At 45.4% G+C, this 21,236-nt stretch overlaps 1 protein-coding gene across 2 annotated transcripts in view; it reads right to left on the bottom strand.

The window, feature by feature from the left end:
* The window catches only part of VAC14 (VAC14 component of PIKFYVE complex), a 70,681-nt gene that overhangs the window by 34,423 nt on the left and 15,022 nt on the right, over positions 1-21,236 (bottom strand). For both annotated transcript variants that reach the window (XM_088135446.1, XM_088135447.1), the window contains 3 exons: positions 15,930-16,074; positions 13,451-13,516; positions 3,246-3,402 (listed from right to left, as the gene is read on the bottom strand). In XM_088135446.1, the coding sequence (XP_087991572.1) occupies positions 3,246-3,402; positions 13,451-13,516; positions 15,930-16,074 (368 nt within the window). The remainder of the gene's footprint in view (positions 1-3,245; positions 3,403-13,450; positions 13,517-15,929; positions 16,075-21,236) is intronic.

Genomic DNA, 21,236 nt, shown 5'->3' with positions numbered 1-21,236 from the left:
CATGTCCCTCTGGGGGAAGGAATTCCATAAAGTGGGGCAATCCAGAAAGATACCATGCTTGGTAGTGCTGAAAGCTTTTGAATGGTCTAACAGGACCAAGAAAGTCCTACCCCATTATCTAGGTCCAAACATAGGTCAACTAGAACCCAACATTATTTTTGACCCATGACCAGGTCTAAATCCCAGCTGAAAAGGAGCCACATAACCTGTTTCTTCTAGGATACTCTAGCTGATTTCCTACCACCTTCTCAACAATCTTACTCCAAAAGGACAGGCTGGAGATCAGGAGAAAGCTGTCAAGCACAACCAGGTCCAAGGATGGCCTCTTCAAGAGAGGGCCCACAACTACCTCCTTCAGAGCAAGAGGCATTCTCCTCTCTCTCAAAACAGCATTGGGTCCCTCCTGGCCTCAGCTGCTCATACCCTTCCAGCCACTCAGTTGAGCCAGCAGGGACATTGCACCCACTTTCCATTCATTCTGTTGGAAGCATAAACTTCTATTATTTTTTCATACAGGGTTCCTCCTGCAGTCATTCTACTTCTATTCTTGTTTTTTTTCACTTCTTTCCTCTCCTTCTATGTCCGTTTTCCCACACAATCCACTTTGGATACTACCAAAAAATAATCTGTTCCACATCCAGAACTCTCATCACCTTTACATCTTTCCCTAATTCTGTCAATCTTACATTACAAATAATCAAATTAGTCATGCTTTTTCATTTACCATAGGTATGAACAGTCTTATGCTTAAATCACATACTGGAAACAAGACTTTTTTCTGAACTCATCATTTCTGGCCCTCCAAATGGCCCGTCTGTACTGTGCTCCCAACAATTTACAGATAGTCCTCAATTAATTATGATAATTGGGACCAGAATTTTCATCGCTAAGCAATGTGGTCGTAAAGCGCAATGTCATGTGACTGCATCACTTAGTGACAGCAATCCTGGCACTCTCACTGCCATTGTTAAGCGAGGATTGCAGGTCATTAAGTGAGCTCCAGGTGGCTTGCAACCAGGCCAGCAAGCAGGTAAGAGGCTGCTGCCAGGTGGGGAAGGGTGTGCGAGTGGCTGGTTCAGCCTGAGCGTGGTGGGGTTGGCTGCTGCTGGACAGGGGAGGGTGCGCGGGTGGCCTGCGAGGCATGGTACAAGCACAGAGGGGCCAGGGGTGGCTGCTGCCAGGTGGGGGAGACTGTGAGTGACTTTCCAGTGAGTAATTTGTGACTTTCCCTTCCAGCTTCCCCATTGACTTTGCTTGTGGGAAGCCAGCGGGGAAGGTCACAAATGGCAATCACATCATCGTGGGACGCTGCAACTGTTGTTAGTGTGAGCCATTGCCAAATGCCCAGATCGTGGTCACATGACTTTGGGGGTGCTGGGACAGCCAGAACTTTAAGGACTGGTCGTAAGTGCCACTTGTTCAGCACCTTCATTACTTTGAATGGTTGTTGAATGAGTGGCCATTAAATGAGGACTACTTGTATTGATGCCACCTAACATCATTAGTTTTTCCCCTGATCAATTCATTCAGAATGTTGTACAACTGAGGCCCTGCAACACAGGGTTCCTCAAGGCTCAGGGCTCTCTCCTCTCCTTTTTAACATTTACCTGAAATCGCTGGGTAAGGTTATTTGCATGGGGTGCAGTAACATCAGTATGCTGATGATACTCAGTCATACATCTCCACCCCAAGACGGGTAGGTGAATCTGTAGTGCTGACTGGGTGCCTGGAGGCTGTGAGGGTCTGGATAGGGAGGAACCAACTTCAACTCAACCCCGGCAAGATGCAACAACTTTGGGTTTTTGGGCCCCCAGGGTCTGGTGATCTGTAACTTTGACTCTGGGGGGGTTGCACTTCCCCAGACTGAGCTGGCATACAATTTGGGGGTCCTCCTGCTCAGAGAGCAGGAGGCAGCTGTGGCTTTCGGGGCCTTTCTAGAGATTCGCTTTGAGTACCAACTGTGCCCTGGTGCTGGTAACTGTGCTGGTAATCACCTTTAAAGCCCTATATGGCATGGGGCCAGTCTACTGTGCGACCGCCCCTCCCTGAGGGTATCTGCCCATCCCACTAGACCAGGTAGGGTGGGCACACGACAGGTCCCTTCCCTGAAATAGTGCCCTCTAGTGGGACCTAGGAAGCCTGCCTTTTCCGTGGCTGCCCCTACCTTGAGGAACACCCTCCCCCTGGTGCTTCAGCAGGCCCCCACCCTTTTAGCCTTCTGGAAGGCCATCAAGACCTAGGCACTGGGGTAGAGTGGTAGAGCCTGCAGAGGGTTGTTGGGGCACTCTGGGAGTTGCCAGGGTTGAGGTGCTGGGTTTTTAGTTTTTGTTATATGGTTTTCATAGCTTTATTGTCGTTGTGAGCCACCCAGAGTTGTTTTAAGATGGGCAGCCATGCAAATTTTATAAAAAAGCAAGTCTCCCTAAATACATCCTTGGATTGTTAATACCACTCACCAGAATCTAGCATACATCTTTCACCCACCCATAAATTCCTACTTTTGAATTAATTCCACTATTCATTTCTTTCTTCTGCAGCTATAGTATCTTTCTTAAAAGTACAAGGCACCAGGCAGCACAGCAGCATTTGATTCAGTCTTTTCTTCTGTCTCCCAAACAGCTTCAGGACTCCAGAGGCGAGATACTGGGAATAGGCAACGTGGTACTCTGCAGGCGTGTTGGATTCCATCCAAAAACAAGGGCCTGGGAGGTCCACAGCCAAGCATCAGCTGCTTATCCTTGGAAGAAAGCCAGATTTCCCCTCAACTACTTTTAATAGAGACCATCATTCCTTCCCTCTGTCTCAGGTTTAATCTGCAGTCACAAGGACCAGAAGTTGGCTTTAAAGATCAAGATGAGGTCAAGAAAGCAAAGGCTTTTGATTCCATTGCTATACCATTCACACTGAAAATCTATGTTCTTACTAGGATCACAATTATTCACTTTCCTATCCAGCCTCAAAAATGAAAGGCCTCGCTCAGTTCCCCCAACCTCTAATATAGCAGCAGCAGCCGCAGCCGCAGCCGCAGCAGCCGCCGCCAAACCCGCCAAGAGAACATTAAGTATGAGGAAGACAGAGCAGAAGGGTTTTGCCCCACACATTATGAGAACCAATACTGGGGTTCGTTTATGCCAGAGGGTGCCTAGCGAAAGCCACCCTGTGTCATTTTGAATGAGAAGAAAAAGCAAAAGGCTGCTCAGAACATTCTCCCTTTGCCAGGAAATGGCTGGCAATGATGTGCTTACCAGTGGGGACAGCCTGGCTACTTTTGGCTGAAGAGGGCAGAGGCAAGTCCAGTTGTTCCACTCGTGGCCCAGAGCCCTCCGGAAGCCCTCGGCCTTCCACTTGGCCAGCTGGAGAGGATGCAATCTCTGCCAAGACTTCAAGATCCTTGAGGATAACCTGGGATCAGGAAGAGAGGAAATTACGCATAGCTGATGAAGCCACTAGGAAATGCAGCAATCGGGTTTACTGTCTACATCAAAACCTTATGGCAACCTTCTTGCAAGTAGGTGTCATTGTGGAAGAACACTTAGTAAGGACTGATAACACAGAGCATTCAGCAAGGAGGAAAACAAACGCAAACCACAATAATTATCATATGGGCAATGACGCCCAACCACACTGTAGAGCTTTATTTTTGAGTGGATTGGTTAATATTTCTTGGGGAAAACTCCTGAGAATACCACAGACAGCCAAGAAAACAAATCAACCCAGAGTTCTCACTCAATATATAAATGACCAGGCTCAAATTATCCTACTTCAGACACATGATGTGAAGACCCAGCTCTCTGGAGAAAGCTCTGATGCTGGGAAAGGTGGAAGGAAAGAGGAGAAGAAGAGGAAGACCTGCAGTGAAGGGAGTGGACTTGATTAGAGGGGTGATGGGTGCACCATTGGGAGATTTGACAGAACAGGTCAGGGATAGCTTGTCATGAAGAAAATCTAAATATGAAAACGACTCGATGGCACATTATTATTGCCATCATCAATCTACTGAAAGTGACAGTTGTAATTCTGGATTTCTCTACCCTTCATGATCCATAAATTTAACGATGAAAATGGAGAAAAGGACATGATGTGAAGGCAAAGTCCTGCCTTGTATAGTTTCCTGTCCCCAGCTCTCCAAAGACCTGTCAGGCTGCACACAAGCAAGCAGTTGCCAGTTGCTGGCCAACCTGGTTGTTTCACCAAGAGCAGCAGCAGCAGCAGCAGCCGCCACACAGACTGACCCAAGAAGGAGACAAACATCCCCTTTCGCTGCCCTGAGGGCAGAGCACATCATGTTTCAGACTCCCTGCAACTCTCACCTACAAGACCCTGAAGAGACAGCCACAGAATTCATGGGCTAAACGGAGAGTTGGGACTTGCATTCAGTGTCTCCTGATGGGTGTCCTTTGTGCCTCTTTCCCATTCCAAGATATACTTTGAGACTTCCAAAAGGCAAGACTGGGCTCATTCCAGGCACACGCTAGCTAACGTGCACACTGCTGTCAGTTTCAGGATGGAAAGCTAGTCTCTCAGTCCAGACTAGGACTGAGGAGATCCAAGTTCAGGTGTATCCTCCACTGTGGAAATTCTCTGGGTAAATTTAGACCAGGCACTCTATTTTATCAGGTTGGCACAAGGGAAGGAACTGCTGCATGCACCACCTCGAGTTCCTGATGGAAAGGCAGGATTATAAATCTAACAAACAAAGCAAACAGCAGTGTCTGTGCAGAATCCAACCAAAGCATCCGATCTTCACATTGGGCAACAAAGTGCCTAATGGAAAGCAACAAGGGGGACCTGGTGAATCACCCTCTGCTGAGTTTCAGGGGCCCACGGATGCTGCAAGCCACGGAGCTGGAGACCGGGTTTTGCTAAATGAGTGTCAGTCAACAGGAGGCCCTTGGACCTCGATGACCGAAAAGGATCCCACACAGATGGAAGCCTATAGGAAGCATCACTGCAGCAGGTAAAGCACTAGGCCTATTTGAGGAAAATGATGCAGAAATGGGACATGCTTACAAAGATATATTTTTATTCTGCTAATGTTGTTTTTTATTGTTTTAATCTATTGTTAGCTGCCCAGAGTCACATTTGCAAGATGGGCAGCCATATAAATCAGAGGAGAGAGGAGAGAGAAGGGGAGGGGAGGGGAGGGGAGGGGAGGAACGGCAAATAACTTTTGCCTCCTCCTGTCCTCCATTTTAACCATTCTGTAAATGATGAAATCGTTATAAGAGTGTTCAACATCTCTGAGAAGGAGATCATCACTGCTTTCCTTGGTTCTCTTTCCTACTTTCCTATTATTTTGGTTTCCATCGTGAAAGGGGATGAAAGACTGTCCTGATGGGGGACAGGAATTTGGTCTCTCATTAGGAAATCCTCTGAAAGAGCCAGGAAACCTCTCCCCTGGTCTGGCACACCCACCGAGGGTGCTCCCCTAGTGAGGAAAAGATTAAGCAGCAGAAAAGATTAACCCCTCTTTGGAGGGTCACACGGGGCACCTGCCAAGGGGGTGGAGGGCAGCGTTTCACATGCCTGGCACATCTCTCCAGTGAACCAGCCTCAGGCAGCTTTTCTCTTCATCTTTGTTTTGCGCAAGCCAAGGAAGAGCGCTGGGAAGGGGGCAAAGAAAGCAACAGCCTGCCAGAGCACTAATGCCCAGCACTGCCATGGTAACAGGCCAGGTGCCAGAGGAGCCCATCCGCTGGCTCCTTCCTCATTCAAGGGTGGCACAGCTCTCCCAGCCCCGGTTCCTGGCCACGGCCCTTCCCTTCCTGCAGTGCACGGGGCCTCCCCGACCGAGAGGGAAGCTGGCCTGCTGCTCCAGCAAACAGAACCGCAGAAGCCCAGAAGGAGCCAACCTCTCTGCAGCCGTGGCCAAAACCTGGGAGCAGAGTCTGTTCCGGGCACTCTGGGGAGGAGGGAGGAGGGAACCTGGCTGTGACACTCCAACGAAATACGAGTTGTGGGGCTTCCAATGTGTCTTGCCGAAAAATGGGAAAGAACAGGCATGCGGGGGGGGGGGGATTTCACTGTAAAGAAGGACCCCATAAAGATGAAAGGAGGCAGCTGATATGTTTCCAGATATTTATCTTCAACCACAAGTACTCAAAAACTGCACTCAGATGACCTTCTCAGATTGGCAGAGCGACCGAGACCAAGGATTTTGAGAAAAATGCCATGATCTTTCCACTGGGCTGGACTGGCTCATTCCAAGTCAAACAGCTGAGTTTGCACCTCCCCCCGCAAGAGATTTTGGCTGTAAACCCGAACTCAGCCACATCCGCGGCTTGCCTTCTAGCTCACAGCATGGCCTCGGCAAGCTTATCCTTTGGTTGCTGTGCAAGGCTTCCTTGCCCTGCGGCCCCGTCTCTGCGAACCCCGGAGGATCGCAAGCACAGAAGCTTGCAGCTCTATTAGATGCGCAGGACTGACCATCTTGGCTCACGTCTGGAGCACGAAACACTGCAAAGAGCTCAGGAAGTCAGTGGGGGCGAGAGGGGGGCAGAATCCCAGGGTGCCAGCTGTCAGGGCTTCTCTGCTGCATGGGGGCCGTGGCACTACGTTGTGGTCAGCAGAACCGACCCTAAGCCATTCTGCCCATGAAGAAACAGGCAAGGATGTTTGGGGGCAGGAGTGGATCTCTATATCCGCCCTGTGACTTTGTCATGCGAAAAGAGCCACTGAGCGAGCTTGACAGTTGCCTTTCAGATCCCAAGACTCTTCTTTTACACTCAGAGTAGCTTCTTGTTTCCAGGGTTACCAGAGAGTTTCGCAAAGGAAGCTTTGCAATTACCCTAGAAGAGACACAGCCGTTCTTTAAATCTTCCTCATGAGAATGCAACTGGACAGAATGTGCTTGGGGCCCGGCACCATCACCTCCTCCTGCGAGCTGGCCCAGGCAGAGCAGCTTCCAGAAGGTCAGGCCCTCTGCACCCCTGGCCAAGGGGTGGCTGGTCTCCTCTCAAGCACCTTCATCCAGGACGACAGAACCCCGGACATCTGCACATCACAAACAGCCAGTGGGAGGATGGAGCGTCTAGGCTTGCCAACAGCACACAGGGCAAGCCAGGCTGAACCTCTGCATGCCAGAGCAAACCACAGGAGTCCCACAGATAGGTTTGGGGGAGAACACAAGCAAATTCATTTCCCAACCTGCAAAATTGCCCTCTTGGCTCTTCTGAAGTCCCGGTGAACTTCTATGCTGGCTCAAAGAGCAGAGCCCAGCGCCCCCCTCCCAGAAATTGCTCTGCGAAGTTCCTTAAGCAAATGACATTTTGAAACATTTGCCTCCTTTTTAAAGAAGGAAAGGTTTAAACAAAAAGCTTTTCATGCTTAAAATCTGCAATATGAATATGTAAGAAAATAAAATATTCTTGTACATATCACAGAATATGATTTGTTATCACTTTACATCAAATATGCTGCTGATCCTTAACAGTATGACTGCACAGGATGCTTGATGTTAGAATCGCACTCTTTCTTTTGTTTACTCTAATATTTGTGGGTTCTAACTTTGGTATTTTTTTTCCTGCTTCCCGGGTAGCATATGCTTTAACAGCTGAGAATGAAGTCGTTTGAAATTGCTAGAATTAAGGAACGGTATAATTTAGGTGTATAAAAGAAATATAATATTTGAGACCACAAACCTATGTGTGCTTATCTTGAAGGAAGCTCCAGTGAATACAGCATGCCTTACTTCTGTGTAGACATACAGAGGAGTCTTTTACATCAGCCTTCCCAGAACATGGTGGGCCTGTAGTTGTGTTTGTCACAATTGACCTTCACAAGAGAAGAGGATCTGAACTCAACTTCTGAACCAACCTGCACTCCATATCCTGCAGGGAACTTACTTTGGCTGCCTCTTTTCATGCAAATTCATGATTTCTCATTCTGCTGTTGGCTGTTTTGGTACAAACTTTAGTCAAGAAGTGGGCACCTTCCTGAGGATCAGGAGCTGATGCCATGTACTGGCTAGAGGAACCTGACATTCTTAAGTCATCAGAACAAGCTGGATCAAACTGGATAATCATGTTTTGGGAAGGATGTCTCTATCAGGAAAATATCTTCTGTTCTGCCCTTAGAACCCCTCCAACCAGCCACCCAAACAGGTTCTGGGCAGAGACTGCACCTGTGACCCAGGGTCATTCTGCAAGTCACAGAGGAAGAACTCTCTCCTTACTCAACTTTTATTTTTCTTCAAATGCAACAAGAGATGTTGACAAGCTAAAGATAGTGCCCTAGCCAAGAATGGGAGCCTCACTTTTTTGCAAAGTGAAAAATTAATCTGCCTCCTACCACATTTCCACAGAGAGAGCCCAATCAATAAAATCCTGAAAATTTAACTGCCCCCTTCTTTTTCTTTGGAAAAAAAAGGAAGGGATTGTGATCTTTGCACTTCAATCTAAAAACATAACTATTACATAAAGAAAACATTTGCTTTATTCAGCAATTAAATGTCTAAAAAAGTTATTTTTTCTGTCCCAACACTTTAAACTCTGGCAACTTCACATACGCACCTACAAGCCCCAACAAATACAACACGGGTTTGGTCAAGAGCACTCGCATATCCCCAACCATGCCTCCAATTCCCCTTTGCATACAGACAGCCTCAAGTCACGTGGCTTCATCCTCCGGTCGTGCACATTTTGCTCGGCAAATGAAAGTCTTTCTGGACACCTGAGAATCTAAGGCCACAGGGCATGGTTCTCCCTGAGAAGATAAAAAACCCTTAGGGAAGTTAGCCTTTGCCAAGAGATCAACTGTCTAGCAATCATAGCAGAGGAGGAGTTAACTAGGTGCCAAGCCCCTAGAAATCTGTGCCAACAAGCTGGAAGAGCAAAAACCAAGAACAGCATCAAACCACAGATCTCAGAGGCTGTACAGGCGGAATGCAAAAAGACTAAATCATTCTGCTTTTATAGTTTACTATGACAATATCTTTTCATGTACTACCTACCAAGGTCATCTTCAACAAATAGGGTTGAGTTTACACTATGCTGTTCTTTTGGTCGTATGCACTAGTTCCTGGAAACTTAATGGAGAAGAGCAAATGTATTCCATCTGCCAAACCAACTGTCAGAACCTTCAGCAATCAAAATATTAATGTAGTAGTTGCTTGCTTTGATTCTGCCATTCTTTAGGAGGGGGGAGGGGGAAGTGAACGTAGAAGGAACTGGGACACTATCAAAGGCCAGGAATGTGCAAGGTCACACCTCTGTGAGAACCACAATTGGTGCCTGGAAAGGAGAGGGTGAGAAGTAGGGGTAAAAGTAAAGTGGGAAAAGCATGGGTTTTAATTTCAGCAATGCTTTTCTTAGAGTTGCATGTACGTTCCAATAAATGAAATATTTTTTGAACCTAACTCGGGTTGCACGAGATTTTTCTTCATTGGGATTTGAACATTGCAGATCTGGCACTAAAGGGCTACCTAGACGTTTTCATTCAAGAACAGGAATTCCCAGGTAAGTAAAAAAATTCTGGTTCTTCCCTGAAGTGCAGGAGGCCAGCTAGCTTGGGGGCAGGAAAATTCCAGGATGGGCCAGTTGACCACTGCCTGCTGACCTTCTTTAGGACACAACTACCAAAGGCTGCCTGTGAGGGGATGGGTGGACCAAATAAGTCCTGATTAGGCCTTCAGCACTGCAACAAACTTCCAGAAGATAAATCCACAGGCTATGAGAAGTCTAATTAAATCTGCACCCCGGAGAAATGTCCTGATTGGACATTGACTTAGGGCCTTGTTCTCCCTAATGGGCGATGGAGTACAATCAGCCAGGTTGGTAACTTCATGGAGAGTTTTGTATGTTCATGGGGCCACTTGGGATCTTGGCCAATTCAGAACTGCAAGTGCTAAATGCCAATATTAGTTCCTAAGCTTCTATGTGACTTTGGGATCAGCATGGGAACCTGAGGCTAGATTAGGTATCCATAAAGTTGTATCTTAGCACACCATCATGCTTATTTGCAAAGAGACTATGGCAGTTTCAGGTTCAGCCCAAGAAACTCCACGGGATGGTTCTGGAATTGCTCAGTTACTTTATTAGCTTATACCTGCTAGACAGAATCTCGTCAGACTAACTCTAACTCCCAAAGTCTCCAACTAAACACTGCAAATTCCTTAGGGTGGTACCAGTCTCATCCTCTTTGCTTTCACATGCTCAGGCTGCGGGCTGAGGAGATGCTTGAAATTCTTCTCCCCATGACCTTGAATCTCCTCATCCAAGTCCTCCATCACAGGCAGGGAAACTCAAAGCATCTGGTCATTTCTTAGAACATTCCTAGATGCAAATACCATTCCTGTTAACCAAGATTGTGGTGGTCAAGCCAGTTAGTCTGGGCATTTAGAAGCTTTCCCCCAAAAGGCTGCAAATGGTGTTGAGTCACTGCCTCCTTTGTCTGCATTTATCTACTGACTGTACTGTCCATTCTCAAATGTGTTATTTAAATAGGTTGATCTTTATGTGTTGAGTGAAGTGATGGACAGCAAGACTGATATCCCCAACAACAGATGGTGTGGCTACTTCAATCACTTCCCCTGCCTGCAGGACTTTTTGCAGTTTTCTTTTTATTGAAGACCATCTAAAGGTAAAGAAGGTCTTGAGATGGAGCTATTGCATGAATCACGCTGGCATCTTAGAGTCATTCTGTAAGTGTTTATTCAATGATGAAGAACAAATAAGGAGTTCATTCAGATGAGTGGTCAGATCCACAACTTCTGATGAGAGCTACTATATTTTCATGAACAACCAAGAGCAACATTTCTCTAACGCCAAACAGAAACGGTTGCTAGTAACATGTATGGTGAGAAGAAGAAGCTGGTCTCTCACCTACCAATAGCTCACAGATTTGTAAGGTACTGCTTGTCCTTCTCGCCAGGGCAGGCCAGACTATCTCTACTAAGAGATACAAATATTGCTGGCCCAGCCATACAGCTTCATTCCTGATGGTCAACCCCTCTGCTTGTTAAGCTCCCAAGTCCTGAAGTGGGAACAAGCAGGAGGAAACAAACCAGAAGTCATATCAAGCTTACCCATGTTGTTCTTTTCATTCCAGATCAAATCCCACATTTCAAACTTGGCAAGTGAAAGCTGGGAACCAGAGGCACCATGGATCAAAATCCAACAAGGCACAAATAAAAGGAGAAATAGATAAAGGCAGCTTTTGCTAAACTTCATTGGATTTGTAATCTGCGTCCCATGGAAAAAAAGACCCATGGGATTTGGTCTGAAAGCCCTTTCCAACAACACTTACAATCCAGGCTGCAACAAAGGGAAGAGGGAAAAGGACGTGAGTTCATTCCTCTGGAAAGCCCTGCTGGGAAAGAGTGAATAGTGCAGGAGAAAAGAGCACTGGATGGTCTGGGTGAAAATCCCAATTTTAATAGGACTCTGAGGTTCAGGTTCAGCCACCCTACTGATTTTTATGACAACCTGGCAGATTTGACTTCTGGTGTTGATTCCCTCCTGACAAGTCTTCCCTGGGTTCCACACAAACAAGCACTTCCTGTTCTCTCCTCCCACCAACTATGCCAGTAGGGCTATTTCAGGCCATGAATGTTGCATCGAACACTGGGTACCCTAAATAACAATGATCATCCACTAAAAGCCATTGAGATTAATTTAGTCACTCCCAGTGTCACAAGGCAGAATCATGACAATCTTCATGGAAGAGAGATCTCAGTTTCCTGCTGGATATGATTTCTACAGCTGTTTCCAAGATGAACTGCTACTAGGAACCTGCTACATATTCTGCTATCAGACATCAAAAATGCCCAGTGTGGTCCAGGTGCATTAGAGGCATCAAAACATTTGATGTATTGTTAGTATCGCAATGTGTTTTCCTACAGACAAAATGATGGGAGAAGGGGAACAATTACACATATGATATGGGCTGGTTCCACTATTGTTTGTTTTGGTTTAATGTCCATAGCTAGTTAACATGGTTTTGGGAAGAGTAATAGGGCATAAAGATGTTGGTGTAGTTTTGAATATTGGACTAAAAATTGAAATTTATCCTATGAAAAATTATGAATGTTATGGAACATAATTTTCCAAAGATTCTTCTTCTACCAAAGAAAGATGGTATTACCCTGGATTTTATAGTTTTGGACTGATGCTACTGTGTTTGTTCTCTGCTTACAAACTGGTCCTTTATCAGTTAACATATTCTGTATGATCAAGGTTTAGAGATGTGTTTTAAAAGTGAGCTGTTTTCTAGATGTAAATATAGAGGTAGATTTTTTTAAAAAGACATCATTACTTCCATGTTTGCATAAAAGCCAGGCTCTGTCCCAGAGGAGCCACCAGCTGGGTCAGATGGGAGAGAGGCCCTTCCCCTCCCCAGCTGAGAAGCTCAGAGACAAGCCCCAGGGCCAGATAACCTGGAGGAACCAGCCCTACCTTTTCTAGGTTCTCAAAGGTTCAATTTCTTGTTCCAGTGAGAATGTATTTATTTATTCAGTTTCAAAGGCTGCCCACTTGCCAACTCTGGGTGGCTTCCAGAAAGTTAAAACAAGTCATAACAATCAATTGAAACAATAGTAAAAATGGCTATGCTGGGGGAATGAAATTAAACAATATCAACTCAAATTCTGGATTCACACAGCATCCTGTCCCAGTGCCTGGGGGAAGAGCCAAGTTCAAGGTTCTCCTAAAGGGGAGCAGGGTCTGGGCCATAGGAACCTTGGGTGGAAATGCAAGACAGTGCCAGGTTCTCAATCAGGAATACCTTTTTAGGTCTCTCCATCACTGAGGAATGAGCCAAAGCCTGCAAGCAATGGAAGGCCTCAGCTGTGAAGACCTCCTTACGGCCAATGGCCTGCAACCGATCCTCAGATAATCACTGTGCCACAGGGACTAAAGGCTTTATAGACAAGCCTGGGTGTCTCTGATCTCCAAAAACAGCCCAGCTAAACAACATTAGAACAGGGATTCTCAAAGTGTGCATCAGGAGCCCTGAGGGATCACAAGCAACTTAGAAGGGGTTGTATATTTTTTAAAACCTGATCAGGCTTGCACAGGGAAAGCGGAAGTGGTGTCAAAATTTACTCAGGGCTTTACTTCTTGCTTTGCTTTCTTTTTTCCATGGGCAGCATTGCTTCTGCAAAGTATGAGAAGCCCTATGACTTACAGATACAATTGTACTGTAGTTATTAAACGCAGTATATTTTATCTCTTGCCCAACCCTACCTCAATAGTTTCACAGGGGTCACACAAATTCATTTTATTGTTTTAGGGGTCAAAGTAAGGCAAAATTTCAAAAACCCTGTAGTAGATTATTTTCTCCACTCACCAATTTGGATCATTCCAGCTAGCCATACAAGTCAGAGTCATGCAAAAGGCAATCCAGAAATTGCATCAGTGGGACAGAGGAACCACAACACTCATGGTCAGGATGAAGCAACCTACTAAGATGCTTTATAGACCAAATAACATAACAGCAGAGAAGTTCCACTTACCTCATCAGAATCATCTGATAAGGTCTTCAATAAGATAGGGAACAAGCTGTCTGTATGCCGGAACATCTGAAAAGCAAACAACACTTCAAGGGAAAGGAATCCAAAAGCATCACAGAACATCCCTGCCTTATGTTCCTCCACACAGGATCTATCTCCAGTTTGAGAACACGTCTCTTTTGTGTGAAAGAATAATGCATCACAACCTTAGTGGCCTATAATCTCAGGAATGTATAACATAATTATGCTACAGAAAAGAGTTATAGTTATGCTTGCAGAAAATCAGCAATAAAACAAAGAGTTTAAAAATAATGAAGATGGCATTACGCAGCTGAGCATTCTAAAAAGACTTTTCTAATTTTGGTAGAGTCATGAAACCAAAGAGGACATTGAGGCTGTGGTGTCCAACCTCCTGCTCAACTGAGAGCCCACTGCTTCCATGGGTCATTGCTCTTCACCACTCTTACCTTTTTTTGTTTTTTGTTTACCTTTAATTGGAATCTGCCTTTCTGTAATTTAAATCCACGATTCTGTGCCCTACAGCCCTTGACTGTCTTCTTTATTCTTCTGGGAATTTTGAATGGCACTATCTAAACCAATTCTCTGTCAGCCTTTGAGATAGGCCAGGTCAAGAAACAGGCATGGCAGAGATTTCAGGAATGCTCTTCATTGTTGCAAGGTGGAAAGCACAGATGAGCACACTGTGAGATGTTTTTCTAACCAGCTGCCTATTCATTTACTAACCCATACTTAACCAGCATGTTAATCAGCATGTCATAGGGTATTTTGTCAATTGCTTTACTGAAGTCAAGGTAACAGATCGGTCTTCTTGATCTTGTCTAAAAATTTTGGTCAGTCTTTGTGGGGTGTGCCCATCTTTGTGGCACCAATCCATTATGTAGATAACTCAGATCATGATCCCAATAGTCAACTCTCTTCTGTTGACACCACTCACGAAGGCTTCTTTATTTTACTTTACTTTACTTCTTCACTTTCCTGGTCCTCTTCCATAGACAGAAAGGGTGGATGAAAACAGCACCTGCGCCCTCAGAATCTTGAGCTTCTTTCTCACATCTGCCAAGTTTCTGATGATGTAGCTGTACTTTCTTTGAAGTATATTTTGTCTCTACAATATTTCTCCCTACTCCATGGAGCCAACACCCAAATATATTATCAGGAAGCTTTTATTATTCTTGGTGGGATCGTCCAGAAAATTGAACACAGAATTCTCAAAAGAAGCTATTCGTACCATGTTCCATCCCAGCTTTTAAAATGACTTGAAGATATTACCCTTCAAGTAAAAGAAACATACTACAGATCCCACATGTATTGGCAGACAGGGAGAATTATCATTGGGCTTAGTGATTTATTTTATTCATCATATTTATATAGCTGCCAATCTCACAAAATATGACTCTGGGTGGCATACAATAAAAAACAAGCCATAAAAGGAATAACATTAAAAACATTCCACAATTTAAAAATATCAATATTAAAAGACTAGGAGAGAGCATATTCAAAGTTACAGGCAATGTAGCCACCTCAGCAATTCACCCTTTCCTTGAGATCCCCACACCTATTGACACAACCATGTTTTGAGGGATTTCTGGAAGGATATCAAGGATTGGGCCAGTCTCACCTCAGGGGGGATGATGTTCCCCAATTCTTGGACATTGTTCTTTCACAAGTCATCACTACCACAATTCTTTCTTTGTCTTCACCCAGGGCACAACTGCACCCCCTTTACCCTTCAGGGATTCACTGTTCTGTTTAGTTCATTGTGGTGGGTACAAATCACATATACACACACACAAACCTTTTCCTTCCCTAAAGGACTAGGACTCATTTTTTTCAAGGGTCTGAAGAGTTTCTGAGTTCCAAAGATCCAGAATTTCTCTCTTGTGCCAGGTTATGACTACTCTGAATGTCTTCCTTGTGGAGAACTGGTTTCAGTGTCAGATGCCAGAAAGCCTATGCTTCCACTGTCTAGAACTTGGAAGCTGCCTTCAACCCAGACAGACCCTGAATGATAAGCAGCAGGGGAGGCCCAGAGTTTCAAAGGCAGGAGTTTTTGCAGCACCCATGCCTAGAACTTTGGCATGCAAAGGAGCAGCTACAGTTGCCAAAAAGCAAAAGGCTCAGTTCTGTTTTCATGGCCGACCTTCCCCTGCCTCCCCACCTTTGGTTTTGAGCAGAGACACAGCTCTTCTCATGCGGCAAGCAATGAATGGTGAAACACCTGGCTTTGTGTACACTACATGTAATAAATTTAACAGCAATAAGTGTAAGTGTAGTAAGTTTATCTGTATCTTACTTGTGAGTAACATCTGGGGAAGCATCAAGAAATGTTTTGCTGAGATCAGATGACATTTGCCCCCAAACTTCAGATTTGCTATTTAAATCACTCCTTCCCCATCCAAACAACAAATGTCAGCAGCAATGAAACCCTGCTTCTCAAGTCAGGTTGGATCTGATGACCTACCTTGCGAGGTGTCTTGATGTACAGGTGGTACAGCCACTTCAAGACTGCAATTCGTGTCATCATCCCAGTGGTTGAATCATGAAGGTGGCAATCCAGGACCTGCACAATTCCATCAAGGTTCAGGGTCACACAACTCCTCTCCATGCTGTAGAAAAAAGCAGAGCAGAGGCGGAGACAGGATGCTTTATCCAGGCCTGGGCTAGGACTTCAGACCCAAAGGACTAATTCATGGGCTCCCAATCTTTCCTGGGAGCCCTTCACCACCATCTCAGGTGATTTGGGAGCTGAAAGCTGAAGGACAGGGGACAAATCTGCTCTGCATGCACCCCATATATTCACCTCTGGTGGGGAATGGGGAGAAGGGTGTATTTCTTCCTTTCCTATGGAACCTGGTTGGCCATTGCAATGAACTTCCAATGACAAAGTTAAGACTTTTCAGTCCTCCCAAGCCTTTAAAATGTTTCAGCACTGTTTTCTTCATATTTCAAGTTTCTATTTTAGTTTAGGTTATTACTGCAGTATAAGGAGCCATGCCTCTCGGAAGACATCCTCAGGGCATGAATCTTGTGAAAAATAAATGATTTTTCATTTAAACAAACGGTTTCTCACTTAATGCATTCCTGAAGAAGGGATATGAATGCAACTGTTCAAGCACCAAAGATTTCGAAGCCCAATTAGCACTGCTGTACCTAGAGGGCATGTGTTCTTGAGCAGCCAATCACCTTTTTGCAAGCCAGCTAGATACCTACGCCAAGTAACAGTCCCAAATTCAGAAGACTCCTAACCCTATCAAGATGTCATGCCCTCCCCACAGCTATTCTCAAGGGGGAATTATGGGGCATTTGACTTTGCTCCTGTGATGAAGGAGTTCCTGAAACACTAACCACCTTCTTTTATATTGCTCCTGTGACAAAGACTGCATGATCAATGGGAACCTACTTCTCTTCACGTGGCTAAGTTTTGTTTTGTTATTTGTAAAGTACATCATTCCGTATGTCACATCACACCGGTTTTACTCTGTTACCCCACGCTTTGTTTTCTTTCCATTTTTGAGCTGGACTATGACCGTAATAAAGCATTGTATCTTATCTTGCCAGTTCCTCCTTATATGCACTTTTCCCAAGGTCTACGAATTGTGTGTCCTTCAACCTGACCACACATCTACAGATGCTAATCAAGTGTTCCTATAGCAACCAGAGCCTGTAAGTTCCAGCCAAAGAGTACAAGATAGACTCCAGAAACTCTAGGAACTGCATCAGAAAGAAGCTAAAGCCACCAAAAATAGTTCTTTGGATATGTTACAAACAAACGGAAAGCTAAAGAAGATGCAGGTTCACTATGAGAAAGACTGGAGAATCAGTAACAGGTTATGGTGAGAAGGCAGAACTTAACTCCTATTTTACACCCCTCTCCTCTAAGGCGGGAAATGGAGCCTTCATTGGTCTCCATGATGGCACTGGGGGAAGGAGGGAACTGCCACTTAGGATAAACAAGGGGAGGGCAAAAGGTGCTTGCGAGCACTTGGATGGGCATGCTCCACTTAACAGCAGCCACCATGTGTTTGTCACAAAGGGTGCCAGGCTGCCATCTCTTTTCTTGTTGGAGTTACTAGCACAGTAGGCCTGTTAAAGGCCTGGTTAGGTATAGCAAACTGAGAAGATTGAGGAGCAGTATGACAGCAGTTTTCCAATATCTGAAGGGTTGTCACACAGGAGGAGGACAGAATTTATTCCCCATTGTCCCAGACAGCAGGAGCCAAATTGAGGAAGAGGGTCAGGCTAGACTTCAGAAGGGACTTCCTGACTCTACAAGTGGTCAGCCAGTTAAAACAGGCTTCCACATGAAGGACTGAATTCTCCTTTGCTGAAGGTCTTCAAACAGAATCTGGATAGTCAGAGATGCTCCAGTGGATCCTGCGTTGACCCAGGCCCTCTACGGTCCCTTCCAACTCTATGATTCTATGAAGCCCCAGCAATTTTCCAGGCAAGACTGAGAGGGGGCTGCTTTAAAGGCTGGTTATATCAGTGAAGTCTCCAGACTGGTCAGCCCCACTGCCCCACCATTGCAAGGAGTCCTGGAGAAAGCTATATTATTGGGAGAGGAGTATTTTAATTATGGCTTGCATTTAAAGCTCTCCAGTAGCTCAAGGCGATGGATACAGTTCTTTCTCTATTCACAAAAGCTCATCAAACCCAAAATCATCCTGTGAAATTAATGGCTGAAAAGAGATTCAAGCCACCCCATTATGGTCATTTTCTACCTCGGCTCAGAGTCCCCAACAGGAGCAGCCCTAATGAGGAGCAGCCTATCCCATCAAGCTCCGAGCTCCGAAGATGTATGGGATCCTGAGCACAGTTCCCAACCTCATGCTCGTCACTCTCTGGCCTTCTTTCCTCTCCCATCCTCCATGCAGCCCTCACAAGACCCAGGCAACCTGTTCTCCAGCTCTGGCACTCCTGTCTGTCACCCTCTTGTACCACCCCCCAGATCTGACCCACTTTCATGCAGTTGGACCCCTTGCCTCTCCACAGCTTTCCCCAAATGACTGCTCAGTTCCCCGCCTCTCCCCCTTTTCCTTTGGTGGCCAACTTTGCTAGCTTTGGCTATTTTTTTCCATGCTAGGTCTTGGGCATGGCAGGGAGATGCAGAGCTGTGCTCTCAAGGAAGTCCAACCAGGTTGGGGAAGGGAATAATTTTTATTTATTGGCATTGGGAAGGTCTGATGTCTCTCTCCTTGAGCGCCAAGGAAGGCAGCAAGGCGTGCACCTGCAGCCACAGGACCCGTGCTACTCATTCGAATTTTAAGCAAAAAGGGAGGCCAAGTTATTTCTTGTAATGTTCAGTGGAAAGAGGAGAGGGGCTCCACAACAAGAACACCACTATAATCTTGGACTACTGAAAATCTAAGAATACAGGAACAGAGTACCCTGCCAATAACTTGATCTTTGTTTATTTATTTATTATTTATTTATTCATATTTCAAATTTAGTCACCGCCCATCTCACTCAAGAGCAACTCTGGGTGGTTTACAGTAAAACAAGAATAAATATTAATTAAAATACAATAAAAAACATGTTCATACATAAAGAATGGCTTCCAAGATACTGATGTACATAAAGGTTTCGGCAGCATCTTCAAGGTGGCAGCCACCCCCAGGGTTGGTTGCCCCTCTTCTCGCCCCACACGAGTTGACGGAGCCAGGTCTTCACCCCTTTCTGGAAGGTTGGGAGAGTAGGGGCCTGCCTCACCTCTGGGGGGAGAGTATTCCATAGGGCAGGGGCAACAGCAGAGAAGGCTCTCCTCCTGGGCCCCACCAGCTGACATTCTTTCATTGACGGGGTCCGTAACATACCTTTTCTGCCTGACAGGGTGGGATGGGTCGATGTAATGGGGAAGAGGCGCTCCCTCAGGTAGCCTGGTCCCATACCATGTAGGGCTTTAAAGGTGATAACCAACACCTTGAATTGGACCCAGAAGCAAACTGGCACCCAATGCAGCTCCCGCAGCAAAGGTGTAACGTGTGCCATCCTTGGGGCACCCAAGATTGCCCACGCGGCCACATTTTGAACCAGCTGTAGCTTCTGGATAGTCTTCAAGGATAGCCCCATGTAGAGCACATTGCAATAGTCTATATGGGAGATGACCAGGGCACGAGTGACTGACCGGAGGGCCTCCTGATCCAGGAAAGGGCGTAACTAGCGCACAACACATAGTTGAGCAAAGTCCCTCCTGTCCACGACTGCCACCTGCTCCTCGAGCAGGAGTTGTGAGTCCAGGAGGACCCTCAGATTCCGCACTGGGTCAGTCTGGGGTAGTGCAATCCCACCCAGGACCAAAGATGGTAAACTTCTGGAAATAGAGAAGCCCCCAACCCACAGCCACTCTGTCTTACCAGGATTCAGCTGAAGCCTGTTGTGCCCCATCCAGATGAGGCATTTTTTAAAAAAATGAATGATTGCACCAAGCTCCAGCAACATCCCGAGGTGACGATGGCATTTGTTCTAAGATTCTTTGGACACATGGATACTACTAGCTTGGCACAAAATACCTAATTCTTTTTCTCTAGCACCAAACCTAGATAATGCTAAGTGTTGTAGTGTTTGCAGTTTTAGGAATAAGTTTCCAGATAAACAAGTTGCCACTGCTTAGCAGGTCAACTTCTAAGGGTGAATGTTGATCTCTCTCCCACTCACTGAGCTAACAGGAGTTTGACAAGAAAGTTAGAGGAGGGGAAGACAAAAAAGAAAGGGGAGGAGAGCGAGCAGAGGAACTGATCTATTTGCAGTAGCGCAAGCTTGAAGAGAAAGTCAAAGGATCGGAGTAAGAAATGGCCACTTCAGCTGATGACGAACAAGGATTCATCAGATCAAAGAAAGAACACACTATAATAGAATCTGACAATAACCAGGAGATACCCTTCACCTCTGGAATGCAGAAACAAAACACTGTAGAACAGAAGATAGGAGAAAGGACCTCTGACTGGCAGAGGGGACGAAACTGTGCCCTGCAGGAACACAAAGAAGAGTTACAGTATTATGAGGAAAAGAAACAAAAGCCGGCTGACTGAACCCATCAATAGTGTGAAGGGTGACAAAACTATTTCTGACAATTAGAATACACCCGGGATTCAGCGGCTAAAAACTTTGAAGGCCCAAGAAAGAAACTCAAGACTCAGGAGGCTCCAGTGGCATTCTGAGTCCAAGGACTCAGAGAAAGAATACTGAAGATGAGTAACTGTCTATGGGAGAGACTGGGTTTGGGGGATCACGGTCTGACAACTAAATGATGGCTATCTGGCAGAAGATGGTTGCACTTCACAAGAGCTGGCAAAATGTATTAAGTGACAGCATGGTGAGTTTGATTATCAGGGTTTTAAACTGAGGTTGGAGGCAAAATCTGTGAAGACTTCACATAAATGCTTGGGAATTGCAGAAAAAGTGGGAGCATTGCTTAATAGACCTATTAAACAATTAAATTAAAAGTCAAAAAAGAATGTTGGTTTGTAACATTCACGGCCTTTGCTGTCTATGAAAAAGATTAGAATTGGAAAGCAAATATGATTTTATAATGGAGGCAAGCAGGATGAGCTGATGGACATGCTTCACTTAAAAGGAACAGAAATGAGAGAAAGGCAAGAGGAGCAGCAGGTTTGTTATCAGCCCCACACGAATCTAAAAGAATGAATCAGGAAATGTGAAGAGAAACAAAAATATTATTGGTGTCTCCTATTTCTACCCTAACCAAAATGATGAAAATTATGTTTTCCAAAATTAACTCTTCAGTCTTTTTAACAGGCAAAAAGCAGCA

The sequence above is a fragment of the Python bivittatus genome, unplaced genomic scaffold, assembly GCF_059951505.1.
Source record: "Python bivittatus isolate LINGU-HERP-01145 unplaced genomic scaffold, Pbiv_v1 ctg000170_np1212, whole genome shotgun sequence".
Classification (NCBI taxonomy): Eukaryota; Metazoa; Chordata; class Lepidosauria; order Squamata; family Pythonidae; genus Python; species Python bivittatus.
This window is presented reverse-complemented; position numbering and strand designations above follow the sequence as displayed.